This window comes from Anomaloglossus baeobatrachus, chromosome 1 (assembly GCF_048569485.1).
Source record: "Anomaloglossus baeobatrachus isolate aAnoBae1 chromosome 1, aAnoBae1.hap1, whole genome shotgun sequence".
Taxonomy (NCBI): Eukaryota; Metazoa; Chordata; class Amphibia; order Anura; family Aromobatidae; genus Anomaloglossus; species Anomaloglossus baeobatrachus.
The window spans coordinates 195,921,049-195,941,358 of record NC_134353.1 but is presented as its reverse complement, the minus strand read 5'-3'; the positions used below and the strand labels follow the sequence as shown (position 1 = coordinate 195,941,358).

Sequence of the window (20,310 nt, the reverse complement as noted above, 5' to 3'; positions counted from 1 at the left end):
TCATGGCAGGTATGCAATTCATTATTCACATGTTCAAATTAGCAAGTAGCATTTTTCATTGTATATTCCAATATTTTTCCATATGCTTCAGGCATTATACCATTATCTAAGTTTGATGTGCAGCCTTATTCTTATATATAGTATGTATTTTTGGCTTGCACTCATATATATATATATAAATATTAGTGCTCACTTCAGTTATCCTATTCAGTTATATGTAGTTTTTTTCTGAATGTGAACACAGCTCCGCCCCTTTCGGCCATGTTTTTTCCATCTCCTATATAAGAAAGTCCTTAGTTACCCCTCTCCACCCATAGCAGTTTTTAATTGCAATGAGATGACACACAGTTAGGGTCACAGAGCTAGGGACCCCAATATAGAGATATGCCTTGACGAGGCCTTGGGGCTCAGTTACATTGATCAATGCGATTGCTAAATATCTCCTTTTTCCTAATATTCATGGCAGGTATGCAATTCATTATTCACATGTTCAAATTAGCAAGTAGCATTTTTCATTGTATATTCCAATATTTTTCCATATGCTTCAGGCATTATACCATTATCTAAGTTTGATGTGCAGCCTTATTCTTATATATAGTATGTATTTTTGGCTTGCACTCATATATATATATATATATATATTAGTGCTCACTTCAGTTATCCTATTCAGTTATATGTAGTTTTTTTCTGAATGTGAACACAGCTCCGCCCCTTTCGGCCATGTTTTTTCCATCTCCTATATAAGAAAGTCCTTAGTTACCCCTCTCCACCCATAGCAGTTTTTAATTGCAATGAGATGACACACAGTTAGGGTCACAGAGCTAGGGACCCCAATATAGAGATATGCCTTGACGAGGCCTTGGGGCTCAGTTACATTGATCAATGCGATTGCTAAATATCTCCTTTTTCCTAATATTCATGGCAGGTATGCAATTCATTATTCACATGTTCAAATTAGCAAGTAGCATTTTTCATTGTATATTCCAATATTTTTCCATATGCTTCAGGCATTATACCATTATCTAAGTTTGATGTGCAGCCTTATTCTTATATATCTTTACACACTGAGACTTTCTAGCGATCTTACCAGCGATCCCAACCTGGCCGGGATCGCTACAAAGTCTCTGGTGAGTCGCTGGTGAGCTGTCAAACAGGCAAACCTGGAAAACGACGCAACAGCGATACGGACCTGCAGAACGACCTAGCTGGTCTTTGGGGACGTTGTAAAGCAGCTTTTTGAAAGGGAAGTTGCTAACGAAGTTGCTGTAAAGGCCCCTTTACACACTGAGACTTTCTAGCGATCATGCTGCACAGCGGGAAACAAAGGACCAAAGAATGGTCTTGAGAGATGTGTAGTGATCAGCAACCTCACAGCAGGGGCCAGGTCGCTGATGTGTTTCACACACTGCAATGTCGCTGGGGAGGTCGCTATAACGTCACAAAACCGGTGACGTTACAGCAATGTCGTTTGCGATGTTGCAGTGTGTAAAGGGACCTTTACATGGTGCCCGTGTTTCTATTATACTTTTATCTCATTGTTCAATTCATGAATCTGGCTTCCAAATACTGAGGTAAAATTCTAACCAAATATTGAACATGGTAACGCAGCCTAACACTGACAAGAGGAAAGAGAGGGGAAAAAAAAAAAGAGGGAGTCATTATATGTCATGTGTTAAAACACAACAAAATGGAAAGGAGCATTGACCCCGACTAAACAAATACAGTTAGGTCCAGAAATATTTGGACAGTGACACAAGTTTTGTTATTTTAGCTGTTTACAAAAACATGTTCAGAAATACAATTATATATATAATATGGGCTGAAAGTGCACACTCCCAGCTGCAATATGAGAGTTTTCACATCCAAATCGGAGAAAGGGTTTAGGAATCATAGCTCTGTAATGCATAGCCTCCTCTTTTTCAAGGGACCAAAAGTAATTGGACAAGGGACTCTAAGGGCTGCAATTAACTCTGAAGGCGTCTCCCTCGTTAACCTGTAATCAATGAAGTAGTTAAAAGGTCTGGGGTTGATTACAGGTGTGTGGTTTTGCATTTGGAAGCTGTTGCTGTGACCAGACAACATGCGGTCTAAGGAACTCTCAATTGAGGTGAAGCAGAACATCCTGAGGCTGAAAAAAAAGAAAAAATCCATAAGAGAGATAGCAGACATGCTTGGAGTAGCAAAATCAACAGTCGGGTACATTCTGAGAAAAAAGGAATTGACTGGTGAGCTTGGGAACTCAAAAAGGCCTGGGCGTCCACGGATGACAACAGTGGTGGATGATCGCCGCATACTTTCTTTAGTGAAGAAGAACCCGTTCACAACATCAACTGAAGTCCAGAACACTCTCAGTGAAGTAGGTGTATCTGTCTCTAAGTCAACAGTAAAGAGAAGACTCCATGAAAGTAAATACAAAGGGTTCACATCTAGATGCAAACCATTCATCAATTCCAAAAATAGACAGGCCAGAGTTAAATTTGCTGAAAAACACCTCATGAAGCCAGCTCAGTTCTGGAAAAGTATTCTATGGACAGATGAGACCAAGATCAACCTGTACCAGAATGATGGGAAGAAAAAAGTTTGGAGAAGAAAGGGAACGGCACATGATCCAAGGCACACCACATCCTCTGTAAAACATGGTGGAGGCAACATGATGGCATGGGCATGCATGGCTTTCAATGGCACTGGGTCACTTGTGTTTATTGATGACATAACAGCAGACAAGAGTAGCCGGATGAATTCTGAAGTGTACCGGGATATACTTTCAGCCCAGATTCAGCCAAATGCCGCAAAGTTGATCGGACGGCGCTTCATAGTACAGATGGACAATGACCCCAAGCATACAGCCAAAGCTACCCAGGAGTTCATGAGTGCAAAAAAATGGAACATTCTGCAATGGCCAAGTCAATCACCAGATCTTAACCCAATTGAGCATGCATTTCACTTGCTCAAATCCAGACTTAAGACGGAAAGACACACAAACAAGCAAGACCTGAAGGCTGCGTCTGTAAAGGCCTGGCAAAGCATTAAGAAGGAGGAAACCCAGCGTTTGGTGATGTCCATGGGTTCCAGACTTAAGGCAGTGATTGCCTCCAAAGGATTCGCAACAAAATATTGAAAATAAAAATATTTTGTTTGGGTTTGGTTTATTTGTCCAATTACTTTTGACCTCCTAAAATGTGGAGTGTTTGTAAAGAAATGTTTACAATTCCTACAATTTCTATCAGATATTTTTGTTCAAACCTTCAAATTAAACGTTACAATCTGCACTTGAATTCTGTTGTAGAGGTTTCATTTCAAATCCAATGTGGTGGCATGCAGAGCCCAACTCGCGAAAATTGTGTCACTGTCCAAATATTTCTGGACCTAACTGTAATTCAGCTTTGGAATTTTTAGTGGTAACTGATTGTTTTCATCACTTTTTCTGAAAACAAATGGTCTCTGTCCTTCAAACCTTTCATCCTATGCATTAGAAGTTTCATTCAGTATGAGAGAGAGCAACACAGAACTTGTATTACACAGAAGGTCAAATTCTGATGGCGCATTGCCTTAATGGACCTGGAGATGGTTAAAGCATTAATAAGTTGTTTTTGAATGCAGTAGTCGACTTCCGGAGTTTATGAAGAGCCGAAGAGATCAGCTGGTGTCCAACTTGTCTTCTACATAACACAACCCCATTAAAGGTAATGCAAGGAAAAGTATTTGATGATCAAGGTACACAATAGTTCATCAATAGCAAAACAATGCTTCGACTAATCTTTAGAGGGAACCTGTCAGGTCCTCTCTGCCCTCCAACCCAGCAGCATTCATACCTGTATGGCAAAATTCCCTGCCTCACAAGCCCTGTATGATGTTACTTACTAAAATCAATGTTTAAAAAAAGACTTCTAAATTGTGCTGTTCCTAAGCTAATGAAGGCCTTGACTAGTCGTCGGGGCGTTATTTCCCCAGACTAGTAGGCCCTCTTTCCATATTATCACACCCCTGTGGGTGTGATAACATGATTTCAATGAGTCCGCATCACTGCCAGCACCTGGAAATCTCAGGAATGCAAGCAGCTTTGTTCACTCACATTCAGCCTCCCCTGAAGTCGGGTGTACGCGCCCCAGCTTTAGAGAGCTGCACTGCGCATGATCGGAATAATATATATAATAACTGAAAAACAGCATGGATTCATAAAAGATAATTTGTGTCTAACCAACCTGTTGGGGTTCTATGAGGAGGTAAGTGCAAACCTGGATATTGGTAATGCAGCTGATGTGATTTATTTGTACTTTGCAAAGGCATTTGATACTGTACCACATAATAGCCTTATACTAAAGCTCCAGAAGCAAGGACTAGGGGAAACTATATGCAAATGGGTAAGGAATTGGCTAAAAGATAGGAAACAAAGAGTAGTCTTAAATGGTACATTCTCTAAATGAGCTATAGTCAGCAGTGGGGTGACGCAGGGATCTGTGCTAGGACTGATTCTTTTTAATCTCTTTATTAATGACCTTGTGGATGGGATTGATAGTAAAGTGTCAGTCTTTGCTGATGACACCAAACTATGTAGGATATTAAAAACTGACCTTGATAGTACAATATTACAAAAAGATCTGGATAAGATGTCAGAATGGGCAGATACTTGGCAAATGAGATTTAATGTTGATAAATGTAAAGTAATGCACCTAGGACGGAGTAATCCTATAACTGCGTATACATTAAATGGAAGTAAACTCGGGACTACAGAACAGAAGAAGGACTTGGGTATTCTCATTACAAATAAGCTGAGCAACAGTACTCAATGTCAGGCAGCAGCTGCTAAAGCAAACAAGATTTTAGGGTGTATAAAAAGATTAGATCCCGTGATCCCAACATATTGTTACCCCTCTATAAATCACTTGTAAGGCTACATCTGTAATATGGGATCCAGTTTTGGTTTCCACATTTTAAAAAGGACATTCAGAAGTTAGAGTCAGTTCAAAGGCGGGAAACTAGACTACTACAAGGAATGGAAGGCCTCCCATATGATGACAGGTTGAAAAAGTTATATATGTTTAGCTTAGAAAAAAGGACGTCTCAGAGGAGATCTCATTTATTTGTATAAATACATGTGTGGTCAATATAAAGGACAGGCACTTGACTTATTTCTTCCACAGACAATTCTAAGGACCAGGGGGCATACACTGCGAGTGGAAGAAAAGCGATTCCGACAGCTAAATAGGAAAGGATTCTTTACAGTTAGGGCAGTCAGACTGTGGAATGCCCTACCACAAGAGGTAGTAATGGCAGATACTATAACAGCTTTTAAAAAAGGGCTGGATGATTTCCTCAGTACACACAACATTGTTGGTTTTAAATGACTTAATGACCAAATGTAGAACTGGTGAAGGAAGGTTGAACTAGATGGACCTAGGTCTTTTTTCAACCTAAGTAACTATGTAACTAAGAAGGGAAGAAGCTATTCTTCCAGTCATGTGCAGTGCGCATCTCTGAAGTTGGTACGCATACACCCGGCTTTAGGGGAGGCTGAGCACATCTACAAGATTTCCAGAAGCTGTCAGTGATGTTGGGTCATGGAAATCATGTTATCACACCCCTGTAGATGTGATAACATGGAAAGGAGGCAGACTAGTCTGGGGAAATAAAGCCCCATCGACTAGTCAAGGCACTAACTAGCATAGGAACAGCACAATTTATAAGTCCTTTTTTTAAACATTGATTTTAGTAAATTACATTATACAGGGCTGGTTATGTGGTTAGGCAGGGGATTTTGACATACAGCTATGAATGCAGCTGGGCTGGAGGGCAGAGGGGACCTGACAGGTTTGCTTTAAAGTGGATTTGACAACAGGTATCACATTATCAGTCTTTAGCCTATACTATGGGAAGGTCACCAGTATGAGTGTGGTGGCGTTCCGACATCTGGATTAGCCGTTTTAAGCTCTAACAATGGTACAACGTCTAGCTTCATTTAATGGGTAGTGAATATGGTTGGATACTGCAGAACAGCTATTATGCTCATTCCTAGTTGCTCTGCAGTGCAGGGGAGCACGCATTCTTTTTAAAGAAAAAATTTTGGATGTCATTCTGATGATTGGTTTTTAATAATTTTTCAATAAAATGAATTTTTAATTCACATTTATCCCGGACGTGTTGCTGGATCAGGAAAGGAATTTCCACCACTTACTGCTTTATATTCCTGAACACGGAATTTGTATCCTTGCACCGTTCTGGGTTTTGGAGCCAGGTGAAATAATATTACGGGTGAGCTGAAATACAACTTTCCTTCTCTGCAGGGGAGCAGCCACTACACATTAAATGGAGCTGCATGCTGCAATTCCGTACAAGCTTACAATAGCTGATTAATCAGGGTGCCAAGTGTAAGACCTCCACAAATCTCTTATTCATATCCTATCCAAAGTACAGGTCATCAGTATATTGTGAGCAGACTACCCCTTTTGTGTAAACCAGATTTGCAAATGCCGAAAAAAAATTTTTTTTACCTGAAATCATAGGCTTTATACCCCTTTATAAAAACCCCATCTTCTGTCAGAGGAAAATAATGACATATTCCAGTTCTTGCTTTAAAGGGGTACCTAGAAGACTCCACAAGTTTTGTATGGGACTAAAAAAAATAAAAAAAAAAAATTAACCATCAGCAATTCAACTAATGTTTCATCAACTACTTCCCACTGTGGCCAATATTCATTTTTGAACTTTTATTTTTTCTTCCAATGATCATAGATTTTTAATTTATCCATAAAAATAACTGTATGATGGCTTGTATTTGCGGGAGGGGTTGTTCTTTAAAACGACATCATTTATTTTACTATAAAATGCACTGAAAAACGAGAGAAAAAAATTCCAAGTGCAGTGAAAAAGGCAAAAAAAAAAAATTCAACACTGTAATTGTGTATTTCTTTTTATGGTGTTTATTGTGCGATAAAAATGACCTGCTAACATGACTCTTAAGGGTGCTTTACACGCTGCGACATCGCTAACGATATATCGTCGGGATCACTTCGCTAGTGACGTACATCTGGCGCTGTTAGCAACATCGCAGCGTGTGACACCAAGGAGCGACGATTAACAATCGCAAAATCGTTCAAAAACGGTGATCGTTGACACGTCGCTCCTTTCCTTAATATCGCTGCTGCCACAGGTACGATGTTGTTAGTCGTTCCTGCGGCATCACACATCGCTATGTGTGACACCGCAGGAACGACGAACATCTCCTTACCTGCGTCCACCGGCAATGCGGAAGGAAGGAGGTGGGCGGGATGTTACGTCCCGCTCATCTCCGCCACTCCGCTTCTATTGGCCGTCCGGCCGCTCGCTAGTGATATCAGTACCGATATCGTAGTGTGTAAAGTACCCTTTAAGGGTGCTTTACACACTGCGACATCGCTAGCGATGTCGAGCGCGATAGCACCCGCCCCCGTTATTCGTGCGACATTTGGTGCTCGCTGCCATAGCGAACATTATCGCTACGGCAGCGTCACATGCACATACCTTGTCAGCGACGTCGCTGTGACCGCCGAACAATCCCTCCCTCAAGGGGGAGGTGCGTTCGGCGTCACTGCTGCGTCACTATGCGGCTGGCCAATAGAAGCAGAGGGACAGATGAGCGGGACGTAACATTCCGCCCACCTCTTTCCTTCCACATTGCCGGTGGACGCAGGTAAGGAGATGTTCGTCGTTCCTGCGGTGTCACACATAGCGATATGTGATGCCGCAGGAACAACGAACAACATCGTACCTGTGGCAGCAGCGATATTAAGGAAAGGAGCGACGTGCCAACGATCACCGTTTTTGAACGATTTTGTGATTGTTGATCGGCGCTCCTTGGTGTCACACGCTGCGATGTCGCTACCGGCGCCGGATGTGCGTCACTAACAACGAAGCTTATATTGTTTGTCTTTTTATTTTAGTGATGGAAAAAAAAAACCTTCTGATATCTGTAAGATAAATCAATAAATAAATAAATAAATAAATAAATGGTCACCATTTTTTCTGGAAGCCGTAACAGTTTTCTTTTTCCATTAGTGTGAGGATTTTTTTTGTGTTAGCTGACAGTTTTTGTTTATACTACTTTGCAGTACATACAATATTTGATCAATTTTTATGGAAATTTTGGTGGGAAATGCTGTTATCGAAAAACAGCAATTCTAATTCATTTTTTTTGCTTTAGGGAGTTTACCTATGGGTTAAATAATTTTACATTTTAAGGCTATGTGCCCACGGGACAATGTACCCGTGGATTTTGCCATGGAAAACCTGCCGATTTATCTGGATTTTCTAGATAAATCCGCAGGTTTTAGCAAGTACAGACATTCCCTATGTTATCCTATGGGATTTGGGGAGTGCTGTAGTAATGGTGCGGTATGTACGGCTGCGGAATATGCTTCGGATGTCCAGCAGCCGCATGAACTGCATGTCAATTATTCATGCGGAAATACCTGCGGAATTCCCACCCCTCCACTTTGGAGATAGAGGACGGGACTTCAGCAGGTAAGTCGCACGAATGTCCGCAGGTTTACCGCAGATATTTTGCTGGAATTCTGCAGCAATGGATAGCTGCAGATTCTGGGGAGCAGCTGCGTGAAACCTGCGTATATATCCACAGGTGCGATCTCCCGTGGGCACATAGCCTAAAAGATCTGAATTGTACAAATGCTGTCATCCTACATGTTTTGTTGTTTTCTTTTTTTAAATATCTCCATCTTTAATGTGGAAAAATCCAGGTAGCTTCATTTCTTATGGTTTTTTTTCTTTATTAATAATTTTAGTTCCCTTAGAGGCCTTTGAGCTGTGATCACCTGATCGCTTATTCTATATTTTGAAATAAATCTTTATTGCAGAAAAATCACTAAAATCATGGTCTCAAAGCCCAGCCACAGGAATATCGACATATCTACCATGGGAATGTTCAGTATTCCATGGTAACCACTAGCACCACATGAGAGCATTGTGGCTCATGGGCAACTAAAATACCATGCCCCTAGGTCAATGAAAAAGAATGGCACTGTCAGAGATAGACAGCGTTATTTAAGGGGTTACCAGCAACATTTGGAGCCCAGTTCCAATCGCTGCTGTTACATGCACATGTCGGGACTGGTGCTTGCTCAGCTCCTCAGTCCGCTCTATTTAGCCACACCTAGTGCATGATGTAATTGTACATCATGCAGTGGGAAGAGGCTAATATTCTAAATTACAGTACAGCTACAGAACAAAATGCACCTGCAGTCTAAGGGTACCCACGATCAGGACTCACTGCGTTCTGGATGCAGCGGGTCCTGACCTGCGAGACCGCGAGTCTCCTCCACAGCAGAACGCAGGAGACCGCAGCTGCTTGTACCCACGATCAAGGTTCAGTGCACTGCGGTCTCTCGCTTGTGTTCTCCCAATTGACATGATGCAGTCTGGAAAGACACACCGCAGATCCGTGTTTGCTGTGGCAAAATCAAGCACAGTCGGCATGGCATTTCAAGAAATCTTGTTCACTATGCTTGTACTGTAGAATACATGCTTCAGCTGCGTCCAAAACGATGCAAACACTGATCATGGGCACTCAAACTAACATAGAAATTTGCTCTTAAAATATAATTACCTGACTCAGCCATTTCAACGCACTGTCTGTGGATCCCCCATCGCAGCCTCGATCCAAGTATGAACAGTCAATGACCTGCTGTACACTGAGGTCCTGCAGTGGGTGTCCGGTGATGGCGTGGGCAGACTCTACAGCACCAACTACACTGAAGGCCCAACAGGACCCACACTGAAAATAAGCGTAAAAGATAATGGATCGCAAAAAGTCAGCATTATTTCCACATCTGTAGATAATAATGTATGTTACTACCTAGATTATTTTACTGGCCTAAGCAAATACTGGTAACTAATTGTGTCAAATATCAAAATCTGATAGAAGTTTAACTCGGTGGACAAATCTTCCCAATTGTCTTCTGTACTGGAGCACACATCTGTGGTTATAGCAATGCAAGAAATGTGTACATCCTTATATCTTGTCTTGACTTAAGAAACCCTAGTTGTTGTTAATGACCAACGTGTCTGTGCGACGATGTAGTCTTATCTGTATCATCATAAACTGGAGTTAATCAAAAAGTTGGACATTTGTATGGGTTTATCTACCTTTATATTCCTCATATATTAAAAGGGATTGTCCAATACATTTTACAAAATGCAGAACTGGGACTAGGATCTGAAAAAAATAGCTGATGTGCAGTTCTAGTCAGCAACCACAATGGACCTATGCTGTAGAGCTCTATTCAATGTTTACATCCAGCCACTGATGGAGCGAAGAACATCTGATAAGCGGGAAGCCCGGTGTCTGACCACCTCAATCCGCTAATAATGACCTAATCCTATCTACATCATGTAATAAATAAATTTACATATATGTGTTGTGTATATCTCATCAATATTAGATGCCTGGACAATCCATTTAAGGCTTTGTGGACACTGCATTTTTATTGCATTATTTGACGCACTTTGAATGCAGTTTTGTCATAAAACTGCAGGCAAATCCCAATGTCAGCAAAGTCAATGAGAATCCTGATGTGTAGTGCACACTGTGTATTTTCTCCTTGCAGATTTGGTGCAGAAAATAATCTGCAGGATGTCAATTCTTTCAGCGTTTTTGCAGCGTAATTTTTTCACCCACTGAATTCAATTGAAAAACGCATGCAAAAACGATAAAAAAAAATGTGGCAAAAATGCATCCAAACATGGCAAAAAGGAACGTTTTAACAGTGTGTTTTTCCTGTCAATAGATGCAGAAATGGTGCCAAACGTTTTGCAACTAGTTTTGAAAATACTCAACGTGTACCCTAACTGTTCTAGAATTGCATGAAGGTTATGTGCCCACATTGTGTGTTTATGTGCAAAAAATCTGCACAGAAAAACATGTTTTGGCAGGAAAAAAGCAGCTGAAAAAAACACATTTTTTATTGCATCTGCATGCTTTTTCACATGCTTTTTTCAATGCTTCTTTTTGTGCATTTTATAATCATGGCGACCCCGGGGGTTCAGGGGCTGTATCCTCGCAGTCGGCGCTGGGCCTCCGGCTGATGTTACAGACGGGATCCGGCTGTCTCTGCTCGGAGCGGAGCCCACACCAATCACGGCAGTTTTGCATAGTGTGTGAGGCGAAGTGCTGCACTATAATCCCCTGTAGTGATAAAGCTCTACAGTGCCATATAGAAACACAGAAACAATTGACATGCTGCGTCTTTTTCAGCAACAAGATCTGCAAGAAAAAAAAAGCAGCATGTGCACAGCAAGTCAGGATTCTCAGACTTTGCTGGGATGCTTTTTCCTTGCTTTTACTGATTAAAAATCAAGGGAAAAACTTATGAAGAAAAAAAAAAAAAAGCCACATGGGCACAAGGCCTAAGTTATACAATTTGTCAAGACACCAATTCAAAACCATTTCATTGTATCCAGTAAAATGACATGGGATATGATACATTTATATGGTACACGATATCATGAAGTCGTAGTAAATGCCCAAGACGACAGCCGCAGAGTCCTTGGAGGACCGTAAATCAGATCAGGCAAGTGCAAACTTTGTACAATTCTAACATATAACTAGGAAGGTGTGTGTGAGTGTATGCGATCGGGTGTGTGTGAGTGTATGCGATCGGGTGTGTGTGAGTGTATGCGATCGGGTGTGTGTGAGTGTATGCGATCGGATCTGTGAGTGTCGGCAGAGGAGCACGGCGTGCTGGAGGAGGCTGGGAGGAGGAAGGCTGGGATGGGGAGGCTGGGGACCGAAAAGGCTGATGCTGGGAGGAGAGAGACTGAGGCTGGGGGAGACTGAGGCTGGGGGAGACTGAGGCTGGGGGAGACTGAGGCTGGGGGAGACTGAGGCTGGGGGAGACTGAGGCTGGGGGAGACTGAGGCTGGGGGAGACTGAGGCTGGGGGAGACTGAGGCTGGGGGAGACTGAGGCTGGGGGAGACTGAGGCTGGGGGAGACTGAGGCTGGGGGAGACTGAGGCTGGGGGAGACTGAGGCTGGGGGAGACTGAGGCTGGGGGAGACTGAGGCTGGGGGAGGCTGAGGCTGGGGTAGGCTGAGGCTGGGGTAGGCTGGGAGGAAAGAGGCTGATGCTAGGGACAGAAAAGGCTGATGCTGGGAGGAGAGAGGCTGATGCTGGGAGGAGAGAGGCTGATGCTGGGAGGAGAGAGGCTGATGCTGGGAGGAGAGAGGCTGATGCTGGGAGGAGAGAGGCTGATGCTGGGAGGAGAGAGGCTGATGTTGGGAGGAGAGAGGCTGATGCTGCGAGTAGAGAGGCTGATGCTCTGATGCTGCGGGCATAGAGGCTGATGCTGGTGCAGCATGGGGGATGGAGCACGATGGGGGGTGCGCAGCATGGGGGATGGAGCACGTTTGGGAGGGCGCAGCATGGCGGATGAAGCACGTTTGGGAGTGCGCAGCATGGCGGATGGAGCGCGTTTGGGAGTGCGCAGCATGGCGGATGGAGCACGTTTGGGAGTGCGCAGCATGGCGGATGGAGCACGTTTGGGAGTGCGCAGCATGGCGGATGGAGCACGTTTGGGAGTGCGCAGCATGGCGGATGGAGCACGTTTGGGAGTGCGCAGCATGGCGGATGGAGCACGTTTGGGAGTGCGCAGCATGGCGGATGGACCACGTTTGGGAGTGCGCAGCATGGCGGATGGAGCACGTTTGGGAGTGCGCAGCATGGCGGATGGACCACGTTTGGGAGTGCGCAGCATGGCGGATGGAGCACGTTTGGGAGTGCGCAGCATGGGGGATGGAGCACGATGGGGGGTGCGCAGCATAGGGGATGGAGCATGATGGGGAGTGCGCAGCATAGGGGATGGAGCACTATGGGGAGTGCGCTGCATGGGGGATGGAGCATGATGGGGAGTGCGCAGCATGGGAGATGGAGCACGATGGGGGGTGCGCTGCATGGGGGATGGAGCACGATGGGAAGTGCACACCTCCCCCCAACACACACACACACACACGCGCGCTCGCACTAAACAACACACCACACACACACATTGGGAACCACAAACAACTGCCCTACACAGACACCCACACACACAGACAACGCTGCACACACAAATATACGCACATACCGCACAACACACACATTGCACAAAACATACCTCCCCCCAAAACACACCACACACACACAAACCGCGCAACACACACACACACAATGCTACAGACACACAGCGCTCCACGAACAACGCAACACACGCAACACACATACAACACCGCTCTCACCCCCCGCCACACCCAGACAACACCCAAAACATGTACAGCGCCCTACACAAACACTTGGTAACTACACACAAAAACATCTATATATCTATATATATAACAAAAATCATACATGAACTACACAATACGTAAATTCTAGAATACCCGATGCGTAGAATCGGGCCACCTTCTAGTGGAATAATAAGAGACAGCAACATGGATGGTAGAAGCAGTGATAGTAGAGATAATTCTATATCTGTATACAGGATGTACAGAATCTTCTTAAATTTTGATCACTCTGGCAAAACCTGCAGCTGTTAGTGCTTGCTCACACCACCATATAAAATCAGACAAGTGCCAACTGATTTTTTTTATAGGATAGCACTCAGACCAGTTATTCGAAGTGTCAGGGATAATTGCAATTTTTTTCACTGATAATCTGTCAGCAAAAAAAAATACAACATTCTGTGATATCACTCTGAAGTCAGATGCCATTCACCCATTCAAGTCTATGGGTATGTGGAAATCATCTGACTGCACTCGGATAACATCAGAGTGCAATACGATTTCCGCACACTGACAAAATGGAGAAGATGGAAAAATTCTGCTCTCCATCTTTTCCTCTCTGTGTGCTCAGATTCTATCATTTCAGATAATCGGATCACACTATGCTGACACTCGGATCAAGCTATGATCATAATTTTCATGGATAAAAGAATCTACAGTTGTGTGACCCTGGCATAACACTAATGGAAAATGTGATTTTTTGATGATCACATCTGTCACCTTTCACATCTTGAACCATACGTCAAGTTTAGAAATAAGACAAAATGAGTTGGTTTTTTAGTCACGATGAGCTCTGAAAATAAGAATAGCAATAGGGTCTTACCCGGAAAGGAAAATGAGGGCAGTACTAGGATTGTACTCATCGTTGGGTTGTGAGAGTCACAACCACTTGTAGTGCATGTAATGGTAGTGGTCAGCAGCAGCCCCGAGGAATAGGATCAATAATCAAAAGGAAGGAATACGGGTTAAGCCGCTCTAAACAGGGTCCAACGGATTAATTCCCTTTCTATTTGTTCACAGGTTTACGCATTTCAGAGATATATCCATCTCCTTCATCAGGACATCCAAAAGGAATCATGTATCATCAGTTACAAGACAGAGCTCATTATTTATATTATATATATTTATATTTATTATATATAAATATATGGCTTGACACATCAGCGGACCGCCCACCATGATTCAATTCCTGGCAGGATAGTCAACTGTCACATGAATATGGTTTTAGCGCAGCTTAACCCATATGCCTTCCTTTTGATTATTAGTTCTTTAGTCACCTGAGATCCAGGAAATCTGCAACCAGAATTGCACAGGATATATAACTATCAGGTTTTATGGGGTAGTGCTAATATTGCAAAAAACTATAGAAATCTTAATAAAATTCCTAAAAACACTAATATACCAGTGAGGTTACTGGGGGTCTGTATTTTTTCCGACTGGATCAGTGTTAAATCAAACCTTTTACAGTGCCAAGGCTTATTACATACACCGTAGCCATTTCACTAATTAACCATCAACAAAGCTTTAACATTTTACATAAAATATACAATTCTTAATTCTCCATGTAGCTTACATCCAGCTGATTTTTCACTTCAGTCACCATGTTTTTATCTCTCCAGTCAAACCTCAATGGTGAAGGATTTCCTCCAAATGTTTTGTTAGCAGGCACATAATCATCCAGTTTTTTTGAAGGAGAACTCTTCAGATAAATATCTACATAGAAAAACATTATTATACTTTCATCAGAAATTAAACTGGAAACCATATTTATTCATATATGTCTAAAGAAGACCCAAACCTATTCCTTGTGTGTTAAATTTCTGATTAGTGGGCCCAAAGTGATGTCATACGAGTGTCGTGCTACAATGATTATGTTGTGCCAGGTCTACTAGTCAGAAGAGGTAAAAGAAATGCCAGAAGCGGCATACTTGCAGTATAGGGGACCGGAAGTGACTGGGCGCGACCGCCCGGAGATAGTAGGTGGAGTGGAGAGAGTGGGCGAGATCACCTGGAGTTAGTACACGGGAACGGAGATAGAGGGGGCATGACCAGCTTAGAGGCCCAGTGTTTAATTTTGCAGCGGAGTGGAATAAATATTACTTTTTAAGTTCTCATGGAGTTCTTTATGATAGAAGTGGGAGTCTGGGGGTCATAATTATGCAAGGGGGCTTTGCAGCCCCCAGACCCTCGCTTCTATTATAAAAAACTCCGTGACCCCATGGACTTACGCCCAATAACTCAGGCAACGATCCCACTCACTGACTGCACTCTACCCACTACCTCCGATCGTTCACACTCGGTCCCTGATACTGCAAGTATTCCCCCAGAAGTTACAAAGAGTTTCAAAGGCTATATCAGGAGAACTATACTACATTTCTAATTGGAGTTATTTTTATTACAATACCTACGACATATTGGGTTAGGATCTTGAAGATGTGAATACCCTTGTAAGTGATTGGATGTGATACACTTTTAATGGCACCCTCAGTACCACTGGGGTTCTCATCCACCACCATGTGAGAATTACAATAATTGACATTAACTTACTGCCAAATTCTTCAACTGACAAATCAGAAAACTGATTAATTCCATAATAAGCATCATCGCTATCCTGTGCATTACGGTTCAGAAGCCTGTGTCGCTCCAGGCTGTTCTAGAAGGGAAAAAGTTACACAATATTAGATCTGCATTTCACATAATAAACTAAAGATAAAAATCAATATCAATTATCCCAAAAAGAAACAAAATGTTCTAATAGTTCAGTAAAGAGTGTACTCTGCCGGCCTGTAGTCCTCATTCACATAGTCTCATTAGATTCAAACTAGCAGATTTATTGCAGAAAATTCTGTTTTCTGTTTCTGCGACACATGCATGGCTGTCTAACAACCCCTTCACATAAATGGCACCAGAGCAGGATTTGGTTTTAAATCTTCAGTGTCTGAATTTATTCATATGGCTCAGTCCGTGTACTATTGCACATGGGCATTTTTCTACCCCGATTGGCCACATGGGAAAAATTGCATTTTATGGACCTCAAAAAAACATGCCATAGAGGGAAATACGAAGAATTCTTCCAGCTCCTGTCAAAACTTTGACAAAGAACGCAAGATATTGTTCAAAACACGTCGCTTCATTTATCTTCACCCCACATTTTATTTTGCCATGTTTTAAAGGATTTTCTACTAAGGAACAAGATGTTGACCTCAACCAGGAACTGGGATAAATTCTTCATATCTCCTTCTACCATTCCATGTCTTGTCAAAAAGTGGTTCCAAACATACTGGATTCCTGCGATGTAAGCAATCACAGACTGCTCCTGCCGACAAATCTCCTGCTTCCTTTCACCTCACGTGAGAGCAGTTCTTTCTCCTCTAGTCTGATCAAGCTCGTTGCCTTGGAGTAACCCTCGACTCTGTTCTATCCTTCAAGCCACACATCCAAGCCCTCTTCACCTCATGCAGATTACAACTCAAAAATATCTCCCGGATCCGTGCTTTCCTTAACCAAGAATCAGCAAAAACATTAGTGCATGCCCTCATCATCTCCCGCCTCGACTACTGCAACCTCCTGCTCTCTGGCCTCCCTTCCAACACTCTTGCACCCCTCCAATCTATCCTAAACTCTGCAGCCCGCTTAATCCACCTCTCCCCTCGCTACTCCCCAGCCTCGTCACTCTGCCAATCCCTTCACTGGCTTCCCATCGCCCAACGACTTCAGTTCAAAACATTAACTATGGCATACAAAGCCATCCACAACCTGTTTCCTCCTTACATCTGTGACCTAGCCTCCTGGTACCTACCTGCACGCAACCTCAGATCCTCACAAGATCTCCTTCTCTACTCCTCTTTTATCTCCTCTTCCCACAATCGCGTACAAGATTTCTCCCGTGCCTCCCTTATACTCTGGAACACTCTACCTCAGCATATCAGACTCTCCCCTACCATGGAAAGCTTCAAGAGGAAACTAAAGACCCACCTCTTCCAACAAGCCTACAACCTACAATAACCCTCAGTCCAGTATACCACTGCACAACCAGCTCTGTCCTCACCTATTGTACCACCACCCATTCCTTGTAGACTGTGAGCCCTCACGCGCAGGGTTCTCTCTCCTCCTATACAAGTCTGTTTTGTACTGTTAATGATTGTTGTACATATACCCTCTTTCACTTGTAAAGCGCCATGGAATAAATGGCGCTATAATAATAAATAATCTGTTGATGACCCATCACTGCCAACATCATGCTGATTGACAGTGAGGACTCATGGAGATGGACTGGCTTCGGGGCTGCCGACCAGAGCTTGACAGCTTCATATATTTTTAAGAGGCTCTAATGCATGTGTCAGCAGAGCTGTGGCCAATCCATGCATTGCGGTCTGAGGTTACACTAATTTTCACGGATATCTGCATGAGCCATAGGCAGCAGTGAGTCGGCTGTCAAATAACATGATATCAGCAGTGCCGGCCTATTGACAGATCAAACCAGAAGAGAAACAGCTGCTCTGCCAACATGACGTTACAGGAAGCGGGAGAATCGCCGTCAGGAGCAGTCAGTGACCACTCTGAGCCAGGAGATATGAGTATCATCAGGGTAGAATAGGCAGACAGTTAGTAGCTACCTGCCTGCACAGAAAGAAAACCCCAAAAATCTCGGATTACCCCTTAAAACGCTGCTGTCAATCTCTGACAGTGGCATTTATGTGATGTGGTGAAAGTGAAGAGTCTGTAACCGTGAATCATGAAGCCAATGAGTTACAAATCACCCATTTTTTACAATATGAAAATAAAGAAACATTTGATATCACCACACTTGTAAAAGTCCAATATATAAAAATATAAAATATATTAACCCATATGGTAAAGAGTAGAAAAAAAATCTATAAGTAAGAATTGGCATCTTATGGTCATCGCTCCTCGCTATAAAAACGCAAATAATCAATAAATAATAAATAATAAAAAAATCTCGTTACCAAAGCCTTTTTACCACTAAATAAATTCTGTAAAGAACAAAAAAAAAAATGCTGCCGTTGTGTTTTTATCATTTCACCGCACTGTTTCCTGTTTTTCAGCACCTTGCATGACAGAATGAATAATGTCCTTCAAAACTACAACAATAAAGGGTTTGTCCAGGGGCATCACTGTAATGGGTGAAGGAGCATCACTATAGCGGATCCGGGGGCTTCCCTGTAGCGGCTGCGGGGGCGTCACTGTTGCGGGTGAGAAAGTCACTGAAGCAAGTGTGGAGGGAGTCACAGTAGCGGGGCATCACTGTAGCGGGGGCGTTACTGTAGCAGGTGCGAGGGCGTCACTGTAGCGGGGGCGTCACTGTAGCAGGTGCGTCACTGTAGCAGGTGCGTCACTGTAGCAGGCACGGGTGCGTCACTGTAGCAGGTGCGTCACTGTAGCAGGCACGGGTGCGTCACTGTAGCAGGTGCGTCACTGTAGCAGGCACGGGTGCGTCACTGTAGTGGGTGCAGTGCGGTGGAGTCACTGCAGCGGGTTCATCACTGTAGCGGGTGCAGGGACGTAACTGTAGCGGGTGCGAGGGAGTCACTGTAGTGGGTTCATCACTGTAGCGGGTGCAGGGACGTAACTGTAGCGGGTGCGAGGGAGTCACTGTAGTGGGTTCATCACTGTAGCGGGTGCAGGGACATAATTGTAGCGGGTGCGAGGGAGTCACTGCAGCGGGTTCATCACTGTAGCGGGTGCAGGGACGTAACTGTAGCGGGTGCGAGGGAGTCACTGCAGCGGGTTCATCACTGTAGCGGGTGCAGGGACGTAACTGTAGCGGGGCAACACTGTAGTGGGCGCAGGGTGTGCAGTCGCACCCAGGGCCCGAGAACTAAGAAAGCCCAAAAGTGCCCTTTAGCCGATGATGAGAATACCAATAAAATTAAATAAATGAGAAAAGTGGGGATCCTGCTGGAAATTTATGATTGGGGGCTCCATGGCCATGAATTTACACCACTGGCTACTAATGGAAATATGAATATAGCTATGGAAGAGGATATTTTCTGAAGGGAAGGAAAAAATAATAGCACAAAAACAAACATTGCATGGGCTGAAGGGGACGTAAGACAAAGTGCAAAGTGCCGCACATTCACCCCCAGCCCCTGTACACGGCCCGACATAACCCTACAGGCTCAGGCCGTCATCAGGTGACCTGCGCTATAATCCGCACAGTGCAGCGCATGGATTCAGTGTAGTATGGCGCCCCCTGCTGGACCGAAACTGCACTACGTCCGCTTCTACAGCAGGCAGTAAACAGCCCTATAATGGCATAAGACACGGACATGCAGAATACCAGGAGTGCTCCGTATCTGTCCTCAGAGAGCTGGGGGCCAGCCGGGGATGTTCTGCCCAATGTCTCCATGAAGCGTCGCACTGTGTCATTGTGAGCAGGTCTGTGAGGAGCCCGGGAGGCTGGCGCGGTGCTGCTATCATTGAGTGCTGGAGGTCTGCCCGCCGGGCATGGCGGCTGCTGCTCCCCGGCAGACACAGGCAGTGAGGAGCTCACACTCACACAGCCCACGACAAGCAGCCACCACATACTGCACAGACACTCAGGAAGTGGCTGTCCGCCGCGCCGCTTCCTCATCTGAGTGTAGGACGCTTGTGCGCCATCTTGCTGTAATCCTGCGCCATTGCTATGTATGAAACCACCTTGTTTCAGAAGAGGCTGGAGCCCTGCTCTAATACATGAGCCTGTGCGCACTGCTGCTGGTGTCTGGTGGTGGTGTAGTATGGGGGCTGTACATAAAGGACCACAATTACCAAAAATGGCAAAAAGCTCCCCAGATCTTTGGTGTAGTCTCTTCATCTCTACATATGAAAGGTCAAGTCTAGTGATAAGCGGCCACTACAATTCTCTGTACTAACTAGTGATGAGTGCGCACTACCATGCTCAGGTTCTCAGTATTTGTAACTAGTGATGAGCGGGCACTACCATGTTTGGCGGGTGCTCATGTAACTAGTGTTGAGCAGGCACTACAATGCTCGAGTGCTGGGTAC

At 44.0% G+C, this 20,310-nt stretch overlaps 1 protein-coding gene across 3 annotated transcripts in view; it reads right to left on the bottom strand.

Moving 5' to 3' along the window:
- The window catches only part of CTSO (cathepsin O), a 121,698-nt gene extending 101,808 nt beyond the window's left edge, over window positions 1-19,890 (bottom strand). For all 3 annotated transcript variants that reach the window (XR_012750431.1, XM_075335356.1, XM_075335344.1), the window contains exons 1-5: window positions 19,604-19,890; window positions 15,850-15,955; window positions 14,876-15,015; window positions 9,596-9,763; window positions 6,489-6,610 (exon numbers count right to left, since the gene is read on the bottom strand). Coding sequence is in view for 2 of the 3 variants with exons in the window: in XM_075335356.1 (XP_075191471.1) it covers window positions 6,489-6,610; window positions 9,596-9,763; window positions 14,876-15,015; window positions 15,850-15,955; window positions 19,604-19,849 (782 nt within the window). In the remaining variant the exon portion in view is untranslated. The remainder of the gene's footprint in view (window positions 1-6,488; window positions 6,611-9,595; window positions 9,764-14,875; window positions 15,016-15,849; window positions 15,956-19,603) is intronic.
- Between the last annotated feature and the right edge of the window lie 420 nt (window positions 19,891-20,310).